Below are 22238 nucleotides of genomic sequence, written 5' to 3'. Positions count from 1 at the left end.
TAAATTGTAAGATGAAAACTCTTCTCAACTATAAAAAAAGAATATGAAACAAAAAAAAATACTTTGTCAAAAAAATACAGAAAATAGACCAAACTGCAAAATATCCTCGAAAGACTTTACTCTTATAAAACTAAAACCAAAGGGAAAAACTACACCAGCATTGCAAATTAAAAGCTCTCCTAAAAAAATAAATAGAATAAAAAAAACTGAAACAAGCTGAAGGTGCAAAATATCCTCGAAAGACTATAACTATGATAAAACAAAAACCAAAAAGGTAAAAACGTTTAAATTGTAAAGTAAAAAAACTCCTGAACTATAAAAATTAAAGCAGAAAAAAAACAAAAAATACCCAGAAAATACTGTCAAAATGCTACTGGAAAAAAAGCCATAACTGCAAAATACCATGGAAAGAGTTGGCTATAATTAAATAAAAATTACTTGAGGGAGAAAAAACACTCAAATTGTAATACAAAAGCTCTCATAAACTATACCAAAATAATACTGTAAAAAAATAGTGGAAAAGAAGGCAAAACTGCAAAATGTCCAAGAAATACTTTACTATCGTAAAAAAAACGGGTTTGGAAACAGCTAAATTGAAAAATAAAAGCTCTCCTAACCTCTACCACAAAAAATAAAAAAAATAAAACAGGCAACCAAAAAACTGACGATAAACCAACTAAAAGTCGAAGCAAAATCATAAACAAGGTTCCACCTTTTTTATCTTGGCTCGCTTGTTCTGGAACCAAATCTTGATCTGGCTCTCGTTCAGGCCCAGGTCTCTCGCTAGGTCCTGCCGCCTCTTTCTCCGTCAGGTATCTGCAAAGAATGGACACGAAAGAATTTATATATATATATATATATATATATATATATATATATATATATATATATATATTACGTATGTATATATATATATATATATATATATATAATATATATATTAATAATACATACATATATACATAATACATGTTTATATACTGGGTGTCCATAAAGTCCCAGTACTATCAGAAGCAATAATACTTGTGATGGTACTGGGACTTTATGGACCCTATATCTCTCCAATATAAAAGGGATATATATGTATATATATATATATATATATATATATATATATATATATATATATATATATATATATATAATATCCCTTTTATATTGGAGAGATATAGGGTGTCCATAAAGTCCAGTACCATTACAAGTATTTTATATATATATATATATATATATATATATATATATATATATATATATATATATATATATATATATAATATAGTCTGTACCCCTTTTATATTGGAGAGATATAGGGTCCATAAAGTCCCAGTACCATTACAAGTATTTATGATATATATATATATATATATATATATCTATATATATATATATATATGTATGTATATCTGTATGTATGTATATGTATATATGTATGTATATATATCTCTATCATATAATATATATATATATATATATATATACGTACATACATACATATACATTATACTTGTTTATATACATTCATATACAATATATATGAAAAATGTATGTACAGGGTGTCCAGTACCATTACAAGTATTTATTCCCAGTACCATTACAAGTATTTATTGCTTGTGATAGTACTGGGACTTTATGGACGCCCTGTATGTATCAAGTATATAATAAGGCCCATTAAAACGCTCTGATTTCAAAGCTGATGGTGGCAATTGGTCCACCGAAATATATGTAGTACTTAGTTTAAACCAGAGTGTTTTAATGGGCCTTTTTATACTCGAGACGTATTCTGTTTTAACAGAAGAATTTATGTACATATGTATATGTAAGTATATATATGTATTTTGTGTATATATGTGTTCGTACGTATATCTATTGACTTGCGTCTGTACGTTGAGTCTACTACTATGCCAATTGTATACTTATACATAAATTGGATAAAAAAGAAATATTCAATCTTATTGTTATAACATTCCTATAGTTCATCACCAGCATTCGTCCAGCATGGACGAATGCATTCTCGTTCATTTATTATTATAATTATATTTATATATTTATTATCATAAACTATGTCTAGTCAGATCACTAAGTCATCTCTACGTCCATACATCGTCACCGTGAGTTTAGTTTGTCAAAAACTGGAATGAAAGCAAGACGAAACCAAACGTAATGAAATGAGCGCATCTCATGGCGACGAGACCAACAGAAAACGGGGGAGGGGGAAAGACGAACCTGTTCTCCTGGAATTCCTTCTTCAGTCTGGCCAGCTGGTCTGAGGTGAAAGCCGTCCGGGGCCGCTTCTCGTCCTTCTTGTCACGTTTCTTGATCCTGCGCGTTCTGGGACCTGCGGCGAAAGACCTTTGCGTGAATAAGCTGACAGGGAGATTGAATGTAGTTGATGGAGTAGGATCAGTGGACTGTGTGAACAAGTTGATACATAGATTGTTTCTTGTAGATGATGGATCAATGAATTGTGTAAACAAGCTGATAGATAGATTGTTTGTTGTAATTGAGTAGGATCAGTTGACTCTGTAAACAAGCTTATAGGTAAACTGTTTGTTGTAGACTGACAGATAGACTGTTTGTTGTTGATGAGTAGGAGCAGTGGACTGTGTGAACAAGTTGATAGATAGATTGTTTCTTTGATGAGGATCAATGAGTTTTGTAAACAAGCTGATAGTTAGATTGTATGTTGTAGATGAGTAGAAGCAGTGGACTGTGTAAACAAACAGATGGATAGATTGTTTGTTTTACATGAGTAGGATCAGTGGATTGTGTAAACCAGCTGATAGATAGATTGTTCGTTGTACATGAGCAGTATCAATGGATTGTGTAAAGAAGCTGACAGATACATTGTAGTAAATGGCAAAGATCATTGTAAAAAAAAAGCTGGCACATATGTTGTTTGTTGTTAATAAGTAAATTGACGTAAATTAACTTATTGTCATTAACTTAGCTGGTTTAGATTAAGCAGTTAATATAAACAGAGATATTCAGAAAGTAGTCTTGTTGTAATCACTTTAAATAATGACATGTTGGTTGATATCATTTCGTGGAGGTTTCTTGCCATTATGTATATATATTATACATACATACACACACACACACACACACACACACACACACACACACACACATATATATATATAATACAGATATATATATATATATATATATATATATATAATATTATATTATATAATAATTATATAAGATATATATATATATATATATATATATATATATATATATATATATATTATAATATATACATTATTTTGAGATGGCAGTTGCCATTTCACAAATTAATAATTGCTGGTTTTAAAAGGTAATTTACTTGCGTTATTCCTCACAATTTCGTATTATACATTACGATTTATTTATTATTTATCTGTTATCTTTTGAATAAAAGCGTATATTAGTATGAAGGTTGTTGAATAAATAAACTTAAAAGTCTAATATGCAACTCATGCAACGTGCGTTACCAGAGATGAAAACTTGCGTGATTTACCCTAACCGGCAACTCTCGCCCTCCCTCCCTAACAGAGATTACGTACGCACCCTTATTTATCCTTTTTAATCTTTCCTTTATCCTGATTCTTCGCGAATGGAATAATGGAATAATAACGAGAATAACAACGGTAATTCTTGACAGTTGGCAGTTGAGACTGACTGACAAAGTGACTGACTCAGACGGGCTCAATCTAACTCCGACTGAGACTGCCTCAGACTTAGACTGACTCCTACTTAGACTGACTGGGACGTAGACTGACTGACTCACACTGACTTAGACTAACTCACACTGACTTAGAATTAGACCGACAGAGACTAAGACTGAATCAATCTTACGCAGACTGACTTAGAATTAGACCTACAGAGACTAAGACTGAATCAATCTTACGCAGACTGACTTAGAATTAGACTGACTGAGACTAAGGCGGACTCAGACTGAGTTAGAATGATTCAGATTGCCTCAGACTGACTTAGAAGTAGACTGACTTAGACTGATTCGGACGGGCTCAGACTGGTTTAGAAGTAGACGGACTTAGACTGATTCAGACTGGCTCAGACTGACTTAGATTGATTGAGATTGGCTCAAACTGACTTAGAATTAGACTGAGACTATGACTGACTTAGACTTATTCAGACTGATTCAGACTGACTGAGACTAAGACTGACTCAGATTGACTTAGACTGATTCAGACTGGCTCAGACTAACTTACAATTAGACTGACTGAGACTAAGACTGACTTAGACTGATTCAGGCTGACGTAGAAGTAGAGTGACTTAGACTGATTCAGACTGGCTCAGACTGACTATAAGAATTAGACTGACTAAGACGGACTCAGACTGTCTTAGAATGATTCAGACTGGCTCAAACTGACTTAGAATTAGACTAACTGAGACTAAGACTGACTCAGAAAGACTCACACTGTCTGAGACTGGCTCAGACTGACTTAGAATTAAACTGACTGAGATTAAGACTGACTCAGAAAGACTTAGTAGACTGCGTGAGACTGAGACTGACTCAGAATTAAGACTGACTGAGACTAAGACTGACTCAGAGATTGATCAGAAAGACTTAGAAGACTGCCCTGAGTCTCAGACTGACTCACTGAATCTGAGATTTTGGGAAGAAGAGGGAGTCTCTCTTATGTGATATTGGCCCTCCCTGTGTTAAACTGGCGTCGCTAAAATGAAGGTCAGCAAAAGCTTACCGTAAACTAATGAGATATGATGCAAATATAAAGTAAAAAGCGAATATTGCATATAAATATAACTTGCATAATTATGATTATTCATAAATTATGCATGGGCGTCTTTGAAAAACCAAAATAAAACATAATAGAAGAATTGAATCGGATTTTTGTTTAATTATTATTATTATTATTATTATTATTATTATTATTATTATTATTAATGAACTTGCAAACATTAACACAGAATGAAATTAAAAGTCATTAATATTTTAGTGACAATGTATGAAAAAGAGAGAAAACGGAGAAAAATAAAATAAATTTATACCAATATCTAAACATAGAAAAATAAAGAGAATATATATATAATGTGTATCGACAAAACTTTTACTAAAAATCATCCTTGGAGACTATTATTATTATTATTATTTTAGTATTATTATTATTATTATTATTATTGATTATTCTTATTGTGTTGTTGTTGTTGTTGTTGGTTGTTGTTGGTTGTTCTGGAGCACGTTATATGCCGTTCGTGTGTGTATGTATGCATATATATAATATATATATATATATTATATATATATATATATATATATATGTTTTTGTGTGTGTGTGTATGTGTGTGTTTATATATGTGTGTATATCGACAAAAACTTTTACTGAAAGTCATCCTCGAGACTTTTTATTATTATTATTATTATTATTATTATTATTATTATTATTATTATTATTATTATTATTATTATTGCTTGAGCCCGTTGTATGCCGAACGTATCCCACCCCCCCAAAAAAAAAACATTTTATGCCCCGTATACCACCTAATGACGTGTCTCGCACGTATTATATAAATATATATATGTATATATGCCTTTTTGGCGCGCCTAATTTGCCTACCGTAACGGCGTCCTTTGCGCCGTTACCTGTCACGGCCGTGATACCCTGTTTATATACAGCCCACTTACGTCACCGTACAGAGGCCCATTACGAAATTATAACTTGCATAACGGCTAACGCCAACACCTCCGCGCCGTTTTCATTAGTGGGAGAAATTGGGCCTCGCGTAGGGATAGCAAAGCGGTAATGGTGTCTTTTTATTGATGTCAGATTGCTTTTATTACTTAATACGTATTACTCCGGGGGGCGGCGAAGTGGTCGGCTTTCCCTGTTGGGGTGCTGGTCGAACAGAAGAGTGATATTTGAAGTTTTCTTTCTCGTATATATATACTAATTATTAATGTGTGTTCTTGGTTCATAGATATATATATATATATATATATATATATATATATCTATATATATATATATATATATATTGTATATATATATATATATATATATATATATATATATATATATATGTGTGTGTGTGTGTGTGTGTGTGTGTGTGTGTGTGTGTGTGTGTGACTGGTAAAAATGTTTCTGTTACAACAGAATTCCATCTACTAAAAGGAGCCCTAGTTGATATATATATATATATATATATATATATATATATATATATATATATATATGTATTTCTGAATTTGACTTGTGTATTCATGCATATATCTTACTATAATGGGCGTAATGTCTGTCCGTCCGTCTGTCATTCAATCACGGCCAAACGGATGGTCCGATGGGCATGAAACTTGGCAGGGTTATAGTGGGGACTCCTAAGATGGGTTATAATGTGGTTCCATCCTACCTCCCTCCCCCCCCCCCATCCTCCGAAGAGGTGGGGGTGAGAAGGGAATCCCTGAAACGGAGCTGGATCTGCCCCGCGAAACGAGGCTGGTTACGCCCGTAGAACTTAGTTACATTACGAATTTTCATACATAGTTTCTGTATACATATATTTGCTAGTATTTATAATAGCCACATTGACCTCTTATTTCCTCACACTGCAAAGAATTACAGGTCGATAGTTCAATTATAAGAGAGTAGCGCTCATATATGTAATGAATTATGTATATGCAGTCTTTTTTTGTTATGTAAATGTAAGGCTTATACATTTGATTTTATGCAAACTTACATATATATACCTTTATGTCCATATGTTCTTATGATTTTGCACGCCGGCGCACGCGCAGGTATACATACATATACTCGTTTATATGTGTATCGGTGTATATGTATAATATACATTGCATACATCAATATACGAGTGTATTTATATGTATGTAAATGTATCGGTAATATAAAGCTACCTATCGCGAACACATTCCCGTCTTTATCACAAAACCTACCAAAAATAAAAAATAAATAAAAATTTTCCAAACATATATTCTTTTCCACTTGTCCAATGAATATACAAGCAGGACAGACAGACAGACCCTTTAATAAAATACAGTCTAACAGCCAGACAGACGTTGTGGGGAAGGGGGATGGGGGTCAGTAAACCATCCCGGTATCCTTCTTAGAGAAGGACGTCTCTTAAGGACACCAGCCACCGAAAATCAATTCAGTTATTAACAGGACTTATGGGTATGTGTGTTGACAACTCCGACGCTAATGAGGAGTGATTGGGGAGGACGGATATACGTACGTGTATGTGACTCGTCGAGGAGACAATGGCCAGTTTCATACCGGTTGTATTATGGCCAAATACAACCAACCCCTCCGGGTTTATGCAAAGTGGGTGCATACACACACACACACACACAGTGTTGCTGGGTGGAAGATTGGAACATAAAATTGAATGTGGAATGAAAGAGAGAAGCAGAGAGATAGATGGAAAATGGAAGGACAAAGTAAAATTTGGAATGAAAGAGAGAAGAGAAGACGTAAGAGAAGAGAAGAGAGAGAGCAGAGAGAGAGAGAAGAGAAAATGTAGAGAAAGAAAGAGGAAGAGTTTGAGTTGCTGGGTGGAAGATTGGAACATAAAATTGAATGTGGAATGAAAGAGAGAAGCAGAGAGATAAATGGAAAATGGAAGGATAAAGTAAATTGTGAAATGAAAGAGAGAAGAAGAAGAAGAAGAAAAGAGAGAGAGAGTTGCTGGGTGGAAGATTGGAACTTAAAGTAGAATGTGGAATGAAAGAGAGAAGCAGAGAGATAGATGGAAAATGGATGGACAAAGTAAAATGGGGTGGAAATGAAAAAGAAGAAGAAGAAGAAGAAAGAAAAGAAGAAGAGAGGAGGAAGAAGAGAGAGAGAGAGAGAGAGAGTTGCTGGGTGGAAGATTGGAACTTAAAGTAGAATGTGGAATAAAAGAGAGAAGCAGAGAGATAGATGGAAAATGGAAGGATGAAGTAGCATGGGAAATGAAGAAGAAGAAGAAGAAGAAGAGAGAGAGAGAGAGAGAGAGAGAGAGAGAGAGAGAGTTGCCGGGTGGAAGATTAGAACATAAAGTAGAATGTGGAATGAAAGAGAGAAGCAGAGAGATATATGGAAAATGGAAGGATAAAGTAAATTGTGGAATGGAAGAGAGAGAGAGAGAGAGAGAGAGAGAGAGAGAGAGAGAGAGAGTTGCTGGGTGAAAGATGGGAAGATAGTGTTGAATGTGGAGTGAGCGAGTGAGAGATGAAAAATGGAAAGATAAAGTAGAATGTAGAATGAGAGAGAGGAAGAGATAGTAGAATGTGAAAGAAGAGAGAGAGAGAAATAGATGGAATATGAAAAGATAAAGTAGAATGTAAAATGAGAGAGAGGAAGAGATATTAGAATGTGAAGGAAGATAGAGAGAGAAATAGATGGAATATGAAAAGATAAAGTAGAATATAGAATAAGAGAGAGGAAGAGATAGTAGAATGTGGAAGAAGAGAGAGAGAGAGAGAGAGAGCGTGGGAGTCGCTGATGGAAGATAAAATAGATTGTGGGATAAGAGAGAGACAGAGACAGATGTAGAATATATGTGGAAGAACAGAAGGAAGAAAGAACGTAGGAAGTTAAAGAAAATGTATATACAGAATGAAGTAGAGAGAGAGAGAAAGAGCAGCGAAGGTGAAGAACGAAGGAGAGAGAATATTAAATTTTAAAAAATCGCATTAAAGACGATAAAATAGAAAGTAGAGGAAAACGAAAATAACCCACGAATCCTAAAACGCATAAAACATTAAAATAAAATTCGAATCAAAACACGAAAAAATCCCGTGAAAAAATTCGTGATAACAAAGAGATGTTTACAAAACATTAAAGAAAAAAAATATATATATATATATATATATATATATATATATATATATATATATATATATATATATATATATACTATATATATATATATACACATAAACATTAACGATTTAGCACTGAATATATATACGCCATCACGCTGTGACATTTCCCACCGTCACTCAATAAGTCCCATTTTACGATATGCCGATCATGTCACGCCCCCCTAATTTAGCTTAGTAACCCACTCTGCCAATTTGTAATTGGCGTCCCATTAAACAGTGCGTCGACCCCCAAATTGGCCGGTGAGGTGAGATGGACCAGCAGGCGAAGTTGTTGGGTGCTCCCGGTAACTACATATACATTCACGTAAGGGTGTTATATGGGGTTGGAGATTGGGTGGGGGGGGGGGGGGGGGGGGCTTGCTGGGTGTAAATATGAAGAGAAGAGGACGTTTAGGATAGAGAGAGAGAGAGAGCGAAAATATTTAAAATCAAGAGAGAGAGAGAGAGAGAGAGAGAGAGAGAGAGAGAGAGAGAGAGAGAGAGAGGCTTTCAAATCAGCTATTAGGAAGAGAGAAGAAACATGTAATACAAATTTTTTTCTCTCTCTCTCTCTCTCTCTCTCTCTCTCTCTCTCTACCAGGTAATGAGTTAGGACTCCAAGTGGAAATGAATAGCCAGGTAATGAGTTGGACTCCAAGTGGAAATGAATAACCAGGTAATGAGTAGGACTCCAAGGTGGGAAATTAAGTTGCCCTTCAAGTGGAAATGATAAACAGACAATGACTAGCACTCCAGTGGAAATGATAGCCAGGTAATGAGTTGGCCTTCAAGTGGAAATGAATAAACAGATAATGACTAGGACTCCAAGGGGAAATGAATAACCAGGTAATCAGCAAAGTTGAAAAATAAAAACGCTCTGTGAATCTGAAAAAATGTAAACCACTAATTTTTTTCAAATTTAGCTGGCCTGTCATGAATGACTTGACTTTTCCATTTTATTTGTATGTCAATTTAAATATTATTATTATTATTATTATTATTATTATTATTATTATTATTATTATTATTATTCAGAAGATGACCCCTATTCATATGGAACAAGCCCACCAAAGAGTCCAATGACTTGAAAGGAAGATGTAAAAAAAATGAATTAATTAGAAATAAATTTAATCCTGTCCATGTAATCCAACAGCAATGGACATTAGAAGTGAAATTTACCTCGATATTAGCTTGTTTTGCAGCGTTGGCAAAAAAAGTTGCTGGTCTCTTAATCGATTAGTAAGAGACGGGCCAATTATCGACTCGGGGGCGTGATAAATTAAGGCGACTTGCTTTTTTGGGCTTCGTACAAGGTTCGACGGACCTGCACATAAGAAATCTATTATAATTATTAGATTAGATTGAAAATGAGTAACTAATCCAGATGTTTCTGTTTAGTGCTTTGAAATAGTTTGCAATATTCCTTTTTGTGTGTGTGTGTATGTGTGATATCTAGAGGAGTGACCTCGTAAAAGTATGCTCGGCACTGTGGCCGTTTGGAACGCGTAGGCGGAACTGTGAGGCCGTGTAATCAACCCGCTTTCTTAAATGGCCGCTAATTAAGAAATATCAAGTCCCACCTGCATCCCGACAGCTCGACTTCCTTCTAGGGATTCTGAGTGATTCCATCGTCTCCTTCGTGTTTAGGTGTTTAATCGACTCCTATATATAGGACCTCCTTCCTCCCTCCTCCCTTATTAACTATTCCTCTCCCTCCCCTTTTATCGTCGTCTGTTTCTCTTCTTCATTTTGTTTTCTGGTCTGATTCCATTTCTTCCGCAGATCGCTTTCTTGTCTTATTCTTCTTCCCCGCTTCACTGTCTTCTCTTGACAGTTGTGTTTACTTCTTCTTCTTCTTCTTCTCTATCTTCTTCTTTAACCATACTTCTGCCTCCCCACACTCTCTCCCTATCCTTGTCCCCCTTTTATCGTCGTCTACATCTCTTCCACAACTTCCTCATCTACGCTTCTTCCAATTCCTTCTTCACTCACTTCTTGACTTTCTCCTCCCCCACTTCATGCTCTCTCTTTTAATAGTTATATACTTCTACTTCCTCTTCTTCCTCTTCTTCTTCTTCTTCTTCTTCCTCTTCTTCTTCATCTTCTTCTTCTTCTTCTGCTATGCGCCGGAGCACCTCCTGGGAGGATCTCTTATCTGAAGGGGACTAAAGACGAGTGTCACAGGACGTGTCGTGGTAGACGTCTTCGGAGAGAGAGAGAGGAGAGAGAATGTTTGTGACAGTTGGAAAGCACCTCTAGTTCTAGTTTTCTGAGAAAGTAAACTATTGAGATGGCTTTGTCTGTCCGTCCGCACTTTCGCACTTTTTCTGTCCGCACTCTTTACTGTCCCCACATTTTTCTGTCCGCATTTTTTCTGTCGGCAATTTTTCCGTCTGTACTTTTTTCTGTCCGCACTTATTTCTGTCCGCACTTTTTCTGTCCGCACTTATTTCTGTCCGCACTTATTTCTGTCCGCACTTTTTTCTGTCCGCACTTATTTCTGTCCGCACTTTTTTTTGTCCGCACTTATTTCTGTCCGCACTTTTTTCTGTCCGCACTTATTTCTGTCCGCACATTTTTCCGGCCGCACTCTTTGCTGTCCGCATATTTTTCTGTCCGCACTTTTTTTCGTCCCCACATTTTCCGGTCACACATTTTTCTGTCCGCATTTTTTACGTCCGCATTTTTTCTGTCCGCATATTTCCGTCCGCACTTTTTTCCGTCCGCACTTTTCCTGTCTACCCCTCAAATCTTAAAAGCTACTGAGGCTAGAGGGCTGCAAATTAGTATGATGATCATCCACCCTCCAATCATCAAACATAGCAGGTTGCAGCCCTCTATCCTCTGCAGTTTTTATTGTATTTAAAGTTAAAGTTTAGCCATGATTGTCTGACAGCGATATAGGACAGGCCACCACACTAGGCCGTGGTTAAAGTCTCATGGACCGCGGGCTCATACAGCATTTTACCGAGACCATCGAAAGATGGATCTATTTTCGGTGGCTTGAATATAGGCTGTTCAGAAAACTCGATTTCGCCGAGGAAACTTTGGTGCATTTTTTATTAGTTTTCGTTTGAGTAGCAGCAGTATTATTATTATTATTATTATTATTATTATTATTATTATTATTATTATTATTATTTATAGTAGAAAATACCTGCACACATTTGCATGAATAGTGCAATAATGGACGGAAAAAAAAACAGTATCAGTGGATGTTGTAGGTCTGTGAGAATGTACAATCAATATGCTCTACATTCCGTTATATATATTTTCGCTTACTCTAGGAGTAAGCCTACAAACTACTTTGTTGCTGTTGTTCTTGTTCTTGTTAGGGGTTAGGAAAGGCCTGTGGAAGAGCCTAAAAAGGTCTGTAAAAGGTGTATCGATTTGAGTTAAAGATACAGGAATTTTAGGATAGGATATTTATGATTTATTTATTAGACTGAAAATGTAGAAAATAAACATTGTGCATGTTAAGCAGTACAGAAAAATTATTTCCAATAAAATATAGCGTATTTATTTTAATATTCTTTAATTTTTTTTTCTGGGTTTTATCTAAGGCATTTTAAACTGGTTCCTTGCAATCATTTGGTCACAATAGACAGTTGGCGCCTCAGTGGCGTGGTTGGTATGGTGTTGGCGTCCCACATCGGTGGTCGCTAGTTCGATTCTCGGCCATTCCATTGAGGAGTGAGAGATGTGTATTTCTGGTGATAGAAGTTCACTCTCGACGTGGTTCAGAAGTCACGTAAAGCCGTTGGCGTCCTGTTGCTGAATAACCACTGGTTCCATGCAACGTAAAAACACCATACAAACAAACAATCGACAGTTAAATAAAAATGAACAATTTATTCTGTCTGTTCTTTACCGAAAGTGTCTGTGGGCAAAGAGGATAAGATCATTTAGTTTTTTCTTTTTTTCTGTTTGATTATTATAGTAGAGTGTTACCTGTAGGGTGCTTAAGAGTGACTAGTAATCATTCACTTGACACCTGTCAGATTTTACACCTGGGAAATTATCTGTAGAATTTTGTTTCTGTAAGACACACACAAACAGACACACTCTCTTTATACTTCCAACATTTGTCTTTTAGTCTCTCTCTCTCTCTCTCTCTCTCTCTCTCTCTCTCTCTCTCTCTCTCAACTATGGCTGTTATTCCCCTCCCTTCTTTTTTCCTCCCCTCCCCTTCTCCCCTCCCCCAACCAGTCTCTTCCCCCTTTCCCTTCCCCTTTCCTTTCCCCCTTTCCCCTTTTCCCCTTCTTCCCGCTTTTCCCCTCCCCTTCTTTTCCCTCCGCCTGTCCTCCCCCTCTTCTCCCCTTTTATTCCCCCGCTCTCCATCCCCTTCCCCTACCCTTTCTTCTTCCCCTTATACCCTTCTTTTCCCTTTATTCCCCACCCTCTCCCTTCCTTTCCTCCTTCCCTTTCCCACTACCTCCCCTTCCCTTCCGCGTCTTCCGTTCTCCTTACCTCCCCTTCCCCCTCCTCCTATACTCCCTCCCCTTTTCCCCTTACCCTTAATCTATCCCCTTCTTCCCCGTTTAATCCCCAACCCTTCCCCTCCCCTTCCCCCTCCCTTCCCTCTCCCCCTCGCCCTCCCCTATTCTTCCCCAACCCCTTTTCCCCCTCTCCTATCCTTCCCCGCCCTTTCCCTCCCTTCCCCTATCCCTCCCCACCCCTTCCCTCCCCTCCCCTGTCTCCCCACCTCCCTTTCCCTCTCAGGAGCTCCTTACCCATCTTTCCACGCCCCTTTCCTCACCTTATCCTTCCCCTCCCTTTCCTCTCCTATCTTCCACCCATTTTCCCCTTTCCGTCGCCTATCTTCCCCACCGCCTTTCCCCTCTCCTATCTTCCTCTCCTTTCCCTCTCCTATCCCCTTTCCCCTCCCTTTCCCTCCTATTCCCCTTCCCCACCCCACCCTTCCCTCCTCCTCCTATCTTCCCCCCCACCCTTTCCTCTCCTTATCTTCCCCCCACCCCTTTCCCTCCTCCTAATCTTCCCTCCTCCCCCTTCCGCCTCTCCTTATCCCTTCCCCACCCCTTTCCCTCCTCCTAATTTCCCTCCCACCCTTTGCCCTCTCCTATCTTCCCCACCCTTCCCCTTCCTCCACTTCCCCACCCTTTCCCTCCCAGTCTTCCCCTCCCTTTCCTCTCCTATCCCTTTCCCCTCGCCCTTTCCCTCTCCTTCTTCCCCTCCTCTTTCCCTCTCCTATCCCTTTTTCCCCTCACCCTTCCCTCCTATCTTCCCCACCCTGCCCTTTCCCTCTCCTATCCCTTTCCCTCCCCTTTCCCTCTTCTATCTTCCCCCTCCCCTTTCCCTCTCATTCAGTAAAATATTATCTTTATCCCTTCCCTCCCCTTTCCCTTCCCCTCTATCTTCCCCTTTCCCTCCCTTTCCCTCTCCTATCTTCCCCCCCCTTCCATCCCGTTTCCCTCTCCTATGCTTCCCACCCTTCCCTGCCTCCTATCCCTTTCCCCACCCGCTTTCCTCCTCTATCTTCCCCTCCCCCTTTCCCTCTCCTTATCTTCCCTCCCTTTCCCTCTCCCTACTCTTCCCTCCCCTTTCCCTCTCTATGCTTCCCCCTCCCCTTTCCTCTCCTATATCTTCCCCTCCTTTCCTCTCATTCCCTTTATCCTTCCCTCCCCTTTCCCTCTCCTATCTTCCCTCCCCTTTCCCTCTCCTATTCCCCTTCCCCTTCCCCTTTTCCCTCCTCCTATCTTCCCCCACCCTTTCCCCCTTTAATATCTTTCCCCTCCCCTTTCCCCTCTCCCTAGCTCCTCCCTTTTCCTCTCCTATTCCCTTCCCCTTCCCCTTTCCCTCCGTATCTTCCCCTCTTTCCCTTTCCTCCTCCTATCTTCCCACCCTTTCGCCCTTTCCCCCTCCTACTTCCCCTCCCCTTTCCCCTTTCTCCTATCTGCCCTCCCCTTTCCTCTCCTATCTTCCCTCCCCTTTCCCTCTCTCTATGTTCCCTCCTTTCCTCTCCTATCCTTCCCCTCCTCCCTTTCCCTCTCCTATATTCCCTTTCCCTTTCTCTCCTCTTCCCCACCCTTTCCCTCTCTATCTTCCCCACGACCCTTTCCCTCCTATCCTTCCCACCCTTTCCCTTCCCTTCCCTTTCCCCACCCTTTCCCTCTCCTATCTTTCCCCTGTTCCCTTTCCCTCCTTCTCCCCTCTCCTTCCCTCCCTATCCCTTTCCCTTTCCCCTTTCCTCCTATCTTCCCCTGCCCCTTTCCCTCTCCTATCTTCCCCCCCCTTTCCCCTTTCCCTCCTTCCTATTTCCTCCCTTTCCCCCTCCCTATCTTCCCGCACCCTTTCCCCTTCCTCCTATCCTTCCCCTCCCCTTTCCCTCTCCATCTCCTCCTTTCCCTCTCCTATCCTTCCCCTCCCCTTTCCCTCTCCTATCTTTCCCTCTCCCTTTTCCTCTCCTATTTCCCCTCCCCCCTTTGTCCTCCTATCCTTCCCCTCCCCTTTCCCTCCTATTCTTCCCCTCCCAACCCTTTCCCCCTCCCTATCTTCCCACGGTTGTTTTTTTTTGCCCCTTTCCCTCTCCTATCTTCCCCCACCCTTTCCTTTATCCCTTCCCCCTCCCCTTCCCTCTCCTATCTTCCCCACCCCTTTCCCCTCCCTCCTATCCTTCCCCTTCCCCCCCTTTCCTCTCCTATCTCCCCTCCCCTTTGCCCTCTTCCTATCTTCCCCTCCCATTCCCCTCCTTTTCCCCTTATTCCCTTCCCTCCCCTTTCCCTTTCCCTCCTATCTTCCCCACCCCTTTCCCCTCCCTTCCCTATTCTTCCCCTTTCCCCTTTTCCCTCCTCCTTATTTCCCTTCCCCTCCCCTTTCCCTCTCCTATCTTTCCCCCCCCACCCCTTCCCTCCTCCTTATCTTCCCCTCCCCTTTCCCTCTTCCTATCTTCCCCTCCCCACTTTCCCTTCCCCTTATTCCCATTCCCCACCCCTTTCCCTTTCCCTCCTATCTTTCCCCTCCCTGTTCCCCCTCCTTATTCCCTTCCCCTTTCCCCTTTCCCTTCCTATTCCCTTCCCCTTTCCCTTGCCCTTTCCTCCTATCTTCCCCTCCCCTTTCCCCTCCTCCTTATCTTTCCCCACCCCTTTCCCCTCCCTTTCCCTATCTTTCCCCACCTTTCCCCTCCTTTTCCCCTAATCTTCCCCTCCCCTTTCCCTCTCCTTATCTTCCCCCCCACCCCTTTCCCTCTCCTATTCTTCCCCCCCCTTTCCCATTTCCTCCTATTCCCCCTTCCCCACCCCTTTCCCTCTTCCTATCTTCCCCTCCCCAACTTTCCCCTCCTTTCCCTATCTTCCCACCCCTTTCCCTCCCCTTTCCTATCTTCCCCCCTTTTCCCCTTTCCCTCCTCCTTATCTTTCCCCTCCCCTTCCCCTCCTTCCTATCTTGCCCCTTCCCCTTTTCCCCTTTCCCTCCTATCTTCCCCTTCCCCTTTCCCTCTCCTATCCCTTCCCCTCCCTTATTCCCTTTTCCTCCATAATTCCCACCCTTTCCCCTCCCCTTCCTTAATCCTTCCCCTCCCCTTTTCCCCTTACCTATCCCCTCTTCTTTCCCGTTTAAATCCCCAACCATTCCTTTCACCCTTCCCCTCCCCCTTCCCCTCCCGAGCCTGTTTCTCATTCATGAAGGCGGTAATTACGATCCGACGGAGCCCAACCACAGGGGCAGGAAGCGATACATCAATGACAACACATTTCAATACATTCAGGATGTAGTACTGCCGAGCCTTGTTACAATGTACTCGCGCTAATACAATTGGAGGTTACGCTCTGTTAAGGGGAAGGGGGAGTAGGGGAAGGGGGTGCTACCCATATTCGTCCCCGCCCCCCCCAGTTCCTCTCAGCCTCCCTAATAACCTACTGGTACCTACCTTCCTCATTTCTCCCTCCTTATGTCCTCTCTTCACGTCCTTTATTCCTCTCCTCCTTCCCTTCCATATCTGCCCCCCCTTCCTTTTCTTGACCCCTCCCTTATATCCCGCTCGCCCCCCCCCCCCCCCCCCCCCCCCCCTCCCCCGCATGTTTCTCATTCCCCTTATCCACTCCATCATCTTCCTTTCGTTCACCACTTACCCTCCCTGCCTCTCGCTCTGTTTTCCCTTTCATTCCCCCCCCCCTTCCACCAAATTTTCTTCCTCCTGTTCCTCCCCCTTTTCCTGCCCCTGCACCGCCCCTCCCTCATTCTTTTATTCCCCCTCCTTTCTCCCTCCCTCCCTTCTCTAATCCAAAACGCCTTGTGAAATGACATAACCAAACATAAAGGTTTACGATTATGTTGTGTTATACTGTGTTAAGTTATTTACGACCGGGGAGCGAATTACACTTTGTTGCCTCTGATACAGCTGTTTGTTGTGTAATGACTAAATGATATCACGTTCTGCATTAAAAAAAAAAAGAGAGAGAGAGAGAGCATTATGTTGTATTTCGTTTTTAATGCTTCCAAGCCATCAATTAGGCGTAATCCAATACGCTTCAAGAATACGGCATTGCGTATGTTCAATGGCCATTTGCAGTCCGAAACACAAAGGGATTAGAGATTTGTTTGGTGTAAGTATATCCCCTGTGCTAGTTTCAGAATGGCTTAAAATAAATTACGCCGATTTCTCTCTCTCTCTCTCTCTCTCTCTCTCTCTCTCTCTCTCTCTCTCTCTCTCTCTCTCTCTCTGTTTTACGAGGAACAGGTTTAAATTTTCCTGTACCCGATGGAAGAGTCAAATGAGTTATGATTGATCGATTGTAATTGTATAGTTTTCTTATGACACACACACACAAGGATTTGCATGTTTCCCCAGAGGCTTTGAAGGGTCGGATCAATACGGTTACGCGGATACTCCTATATATACTTTGTGCGGAAGTGAATTGATTTTAATCAGAGAGGGATGGATAATTTTGTGGCATCTTCCTATGTCTTGCTTCATCCTGTTCGTTTTTCAGTTAACTGAAAAGATGGCTTTGTCTGTCTGTTCGCACTTTTACCGTCCGCCCTCAGATCTTATAAACGACTGAGGCTAGAGGGCTGCAAATTGGTACGTTGAGCATCTACCATCCAGTCATCTAACAAACCAATTTGCAGCCCTCTAGCCTAAGTATTTTTTTTATTTTATTTAAAGTTAAAGTTAGCCAATAATCGTGCGTCTGGCAACGGCCAGGCCACCACCGGGCCGTGGTTAAAGTTTCATAGGCCGCGGCTCATACAGCATTATACCGAGACCACCGAAAGATAGATCTCTTTTCGGTGACCTTGATTATACGATGTACAGAGAACTCGATTGCGCCGGAGAAACTTCGGCGCATGTTTTACTTCTTTTTTTTTCATTGGTTGTATATCAGTTTTCATTCACCCGTTTTGACATAGATACTCAAGCACCCATTTATTTAACCGTATTTCAATTTTCTCACCTTTACACTTGTTCACAGATACTCACCATTCTTTGAGATGTCAAATCTCAGAACTCCTTTACTGTTCCTTTTTTCAAAAATTAATTTTTGTAATTTGGAGTCTCCACGCTCATACACCCTTAGCAAAATAAAGTCTAGTTTATTATTATTATTATTTTCTATCACAGCCTCCAATTCGACCTATAGTGTTGGGGGGTTTCGGGTTGCATTCTGCCTCCTTAAGGAGTCCATCACTTTTCTTACTCTGTTCGCTGTTTCTAGGAGCACATTCTTTTGCATGAGTCCTGGAGCTACTTCAGAATCTAGTTTTTTCCAGAATCCTTTTAGGGGATCTTGGGATCGTGCGTAGTGTTCCTATTATTATTATTATTATTATTATTATTATTATTATTATTATTATTATTATTATTATTATTATTCAGAAAATGAACCCTATTCTTATGGAACAAGCCCACCAAAGGGACCACTGACTTGAAATTCAAGCCTACAAAGGTCCTGGAACTTCTGTGGCTTTATGAAGGCGATGGACTTCTCTAAGAATATTATTAATCTAGTTGAGGGAAGCAAAACCTTTACTATAGTAGATTCACATCAACCCTGTGATTGGCCTATCAGCAGCCAATCAAGGAGCGTCGTAAGGGACTGGCCTAGACATCAAATGCACGGTTGATGTGAATCTACTATAGCGCCGTATCCCACAGGTGCGTGAATAATAATACTGGGTGTGAGCCAAGGCAGGTGGAGCCATAAAAACCCAGGGTTACCAATCAAGGATTGGATCCCTCCTCTCTTGTACGTGCTAACAGCACCACTATAGGCCTAACATGAAGACCTCACCCCTGCCCCCTCTTCCAAGGGTATTGTTCCTCCGGTGAGATTGATTGGTGGAAAACATTGTTTCATTGCTGAACGTCCTCTTTCAGTTTGCAGAGCTGCAACAGAATTATTGTAGGAAAGAATGATGTCACAAGCAGCAGCAACTGTCGTTACCTGATTTCAGCATGTCTTGTTGATGGTATTTTGTTGGCGAGATGAATGATGTCAAATTTCACGTTTGGTGTACTAGATCTCAAGTTTTACGCTTAGTCTGGTCTCTACACCCAAGTCCTTCTTTTTCTGTATAGATTTTAAAACGTAGTCTGTAGATTTTTTTTTTCTTTTCTTTTTGGTAAGGAATGTGCTAATTTTGCCACCGTTTATAATTACATTAACTTTCTCGCTCTTCTGTTATAGAGATAATTATAATTTTGATGTGTTTTTTTTCAGTGGTAAATCTCTTCAAATTCATATTTGATTGATCTTACGTAAAATAAAAACGTATTTGAATTGATTGTATTGTGCTTTTACATTGTTTGGAACCAGTGGTTATTCGGCAACGGGACCAACGGCTTTACGTGACTACCGAACCACGTCGAGAGTGAACCTCTATCACCAGAAATACACATCTCTCACTCCTCAATGGAATGGCCGAGAATCGAACCCGCGACCACCGAGGTGGGACGCTAATACCATATCAACCACGCCGCTGAGGCGCTCGTATTTGAATTGAGTCTTCATGAAGTAAAAGTAGGTCTCAGATTAAGAGCAGAGTTCTTAAGTCCTACAAGCTGTTTCACACTTGCTTGTACAGTCCTTTGTACAGTCTTTAATATGAAGTCCTTGTTCTCTTTTGAGAGATACGGCTCTCTCTCTCTCTCTCTCTCTCTCTCTCTCTCTCTCAAGGAAGACAAGACCACAGTCATCCCGTATGGGGTAAGTGTCGTCAGTGCACCTCGCGTGATGCACTGTAGGCATTACTTAAGGTTCTGGCTTGACTTAAGGTTCGTGGCAGCCTCCCTTCGGCCCCTAGCTGCAACCGCTTTCATTCCTTTTACTATACCTCCTTTCATATTCTCGTCCATCTTAGTACTTTCTCACTATCAGTGTCCCTTTCAGCGCTGAATGACCTCACGGGTCACAGGGCTTGGCCTTTGGCCTAAGTTCTGCTTTCCAAGAAGATAATCAAGTCCCTGTATATATACTTTTCGTAGCCTGCCTATATGTGACTTATTACCCGCTTCTACGACAGTGGTATTTCCACCGCAGTGATTCGCAAAGTTTAAATTATTGATTTGAATTTCCTTTTTTGTGCTTGGAAGCAAAAGAACTCTGGATCGGATCGATTTCAACGAGGAAATCATAAAAGGAGACTGACTGATTCGGTATGAATTAAATATCAGGGCGCCGAGTTGCACCCCTTACGGAATGGAATAATGATTGACTGATGCATTGATTGCATGATTGGATTGCAAAGCGGCGAGTTGAAAGAGAGGTTTCTGGCCGTGAATGTTACGAACAAAGATCGTGGAAATGTATGAAGAGTTAAATATTAAATATCCCCCCCAAAAAAAATATGCATCATTATGGAAAAGTCAATTCAGTGTTGAGTATACAAATAAGGTTTATTTTATTTAGGATATATTGCTGTAGTGATCTAAATATTTGTGGGACATTTGTACCATAAGGATATAGGATTCTAAGGGACAAATCTCTCGTTGTTGTGGTGCCTTTCTCTCTTTATATTTGTTGTTCACTCGCTTTGAATAAAAGAGCGAAGTTTGCTCAATTTTTTATCCATGATTAAATTCTCTCATTACATAACTATGGTAATTTTTTCGGGTTGAATCATACATGGATCTTGCACTTTGTGAAATATTAATTCACAATGCCCCAGGAATAGGAGTGGTTACATCTTTAAACGAAGACACAGTTTAATTACTTTATTTATTTAATTATTTATTTATTTAAATTATTTATTTATTTAATGAACACCATATTCTTTTGAAGCTTGAATTACAAGTCAGTGGCCCCTTTGTTGGGCTTGTTCCATGTGAATAGGTTTTATCTTCCGAATAATAATAATAATAATAATAATAATAATAATAATATAATAATAATAATAATAATAATAATAATAATATCATATATGTATATATATATATATATATATATATATATATATATATATATATATATATATATATATAGTTGAATACATTTGACATTCTCAAACATACTAAAAATACGTTACATTTAAATTATGTGCATCTATCCCCCAAGAACACACACACACACGTTAACACGCAAACGCACGCACATCAACCATCTCTATATATATATATATATATATATATATATATATATATATATATATATATATACATATATATATATATATATATATATATATATATATATATATATATGTATATTATATATATATATATATATATTATATATATATTATATATATATATATATATATATATAATATTCCTTATTGTCAGTTCATCCGGCTACTTGACAGCGAGGACTGTTAGTCCTCAGAGGCTTGTAACTTTTCTTTTAAATAAATATCTCCTCTAGATACCAGTCAGTTTCAATGAGGAATTTTAGGATAGGATATTTATAATTCATTTAACAGAATGAAAATGTAAAAAATAAATAAAGTATAAATAATGTGCATGTTAAACAATACAGAACAATTATTTTCTAATAAACTATAACTTATTCATTTAAATTTTCGTTTATGAAACAATGCGCTATTTGACTGTAGATTTTAGCACCTTTTATCATATGTTAAGTTAGGAATACAATGTTTATAACTTATGCGTGAGAGGAAAATCTCGTACACGTCGCGAGTAAGCTGGAGGTTGGATCACGCCTTGTTATATTTATATTTATTTATGGAAATAATGAAGGTAGTTGCGATGCTTTTAATGAATTAGAATAAAGATATCTTATCAGGCAGTAACTCGTTAGGTTTACAGCTAATAACTAATAATTAATATGGCTTCATCGAGCATCGTCCTATGGTGCGCGCACATCTCATACTCTGCATTCAAGGACTTTCCGGCTCGGTTACCTTTCTTGCCTCCTTCAGCCAAGATTTGAAATTCGTTTTTTTTTCGGTTTTCCCCGATTGGTATAATCTTCCCTCTTATAAGGGGCGAGATCTGTCT

The 22238-nt window shown here is 39.5% G+C and overlaps 1 protein-coding gene across 3 annotated transcripts in view; it reads right to left on the bottom strand.

The window, feature by feature from the left end:
• LOC135194975 (homeobox protein engrailed-2b-like) overlaps nucleotides 1–22238 on the bottom strand; it is a 217205-nt gene that overhangs the window by 4667 nt on the left and 190300 nt on the right. For all 3 annotated transcript variants that reach the window (XM_064221228.1, XM_064221229.1, XM_064221230.1), the window contains exons 2-3: nucleotides 2224–2335; nucleotides 713–816 (exon numbers count right to left, since the gene is read on the bottom strand). In XM_064221228.1, coding sequence (XP_064077298.1) covers nucleotides 713–816; nucleotides 2224–2335 — 216 coding nt within the window. The remainder of the gene's footprint in view (nucleotides 1–712; nucleotides 817–2223; nucleotides 2336–22238) is intronic.

This window comes from Macrobrachium nipponense, chromosome 15, assembly GCF_015104395.2.
Source record: "Macrobrachium nipponense isolate FS-2020 chromosome 15, ASM1510439v2, whole genome shotgun sequence".
Classification (NCBI taxonomy): Eukaryota; Metazoa; Arthropoda; class Malacostraca; order Decapoda; family Palaemonidae; genus Macrobrachium; species Macrobrachium nipponense.
This window is presented reverse-complemented; position numbering and strand designations above follow the sequence as displayed.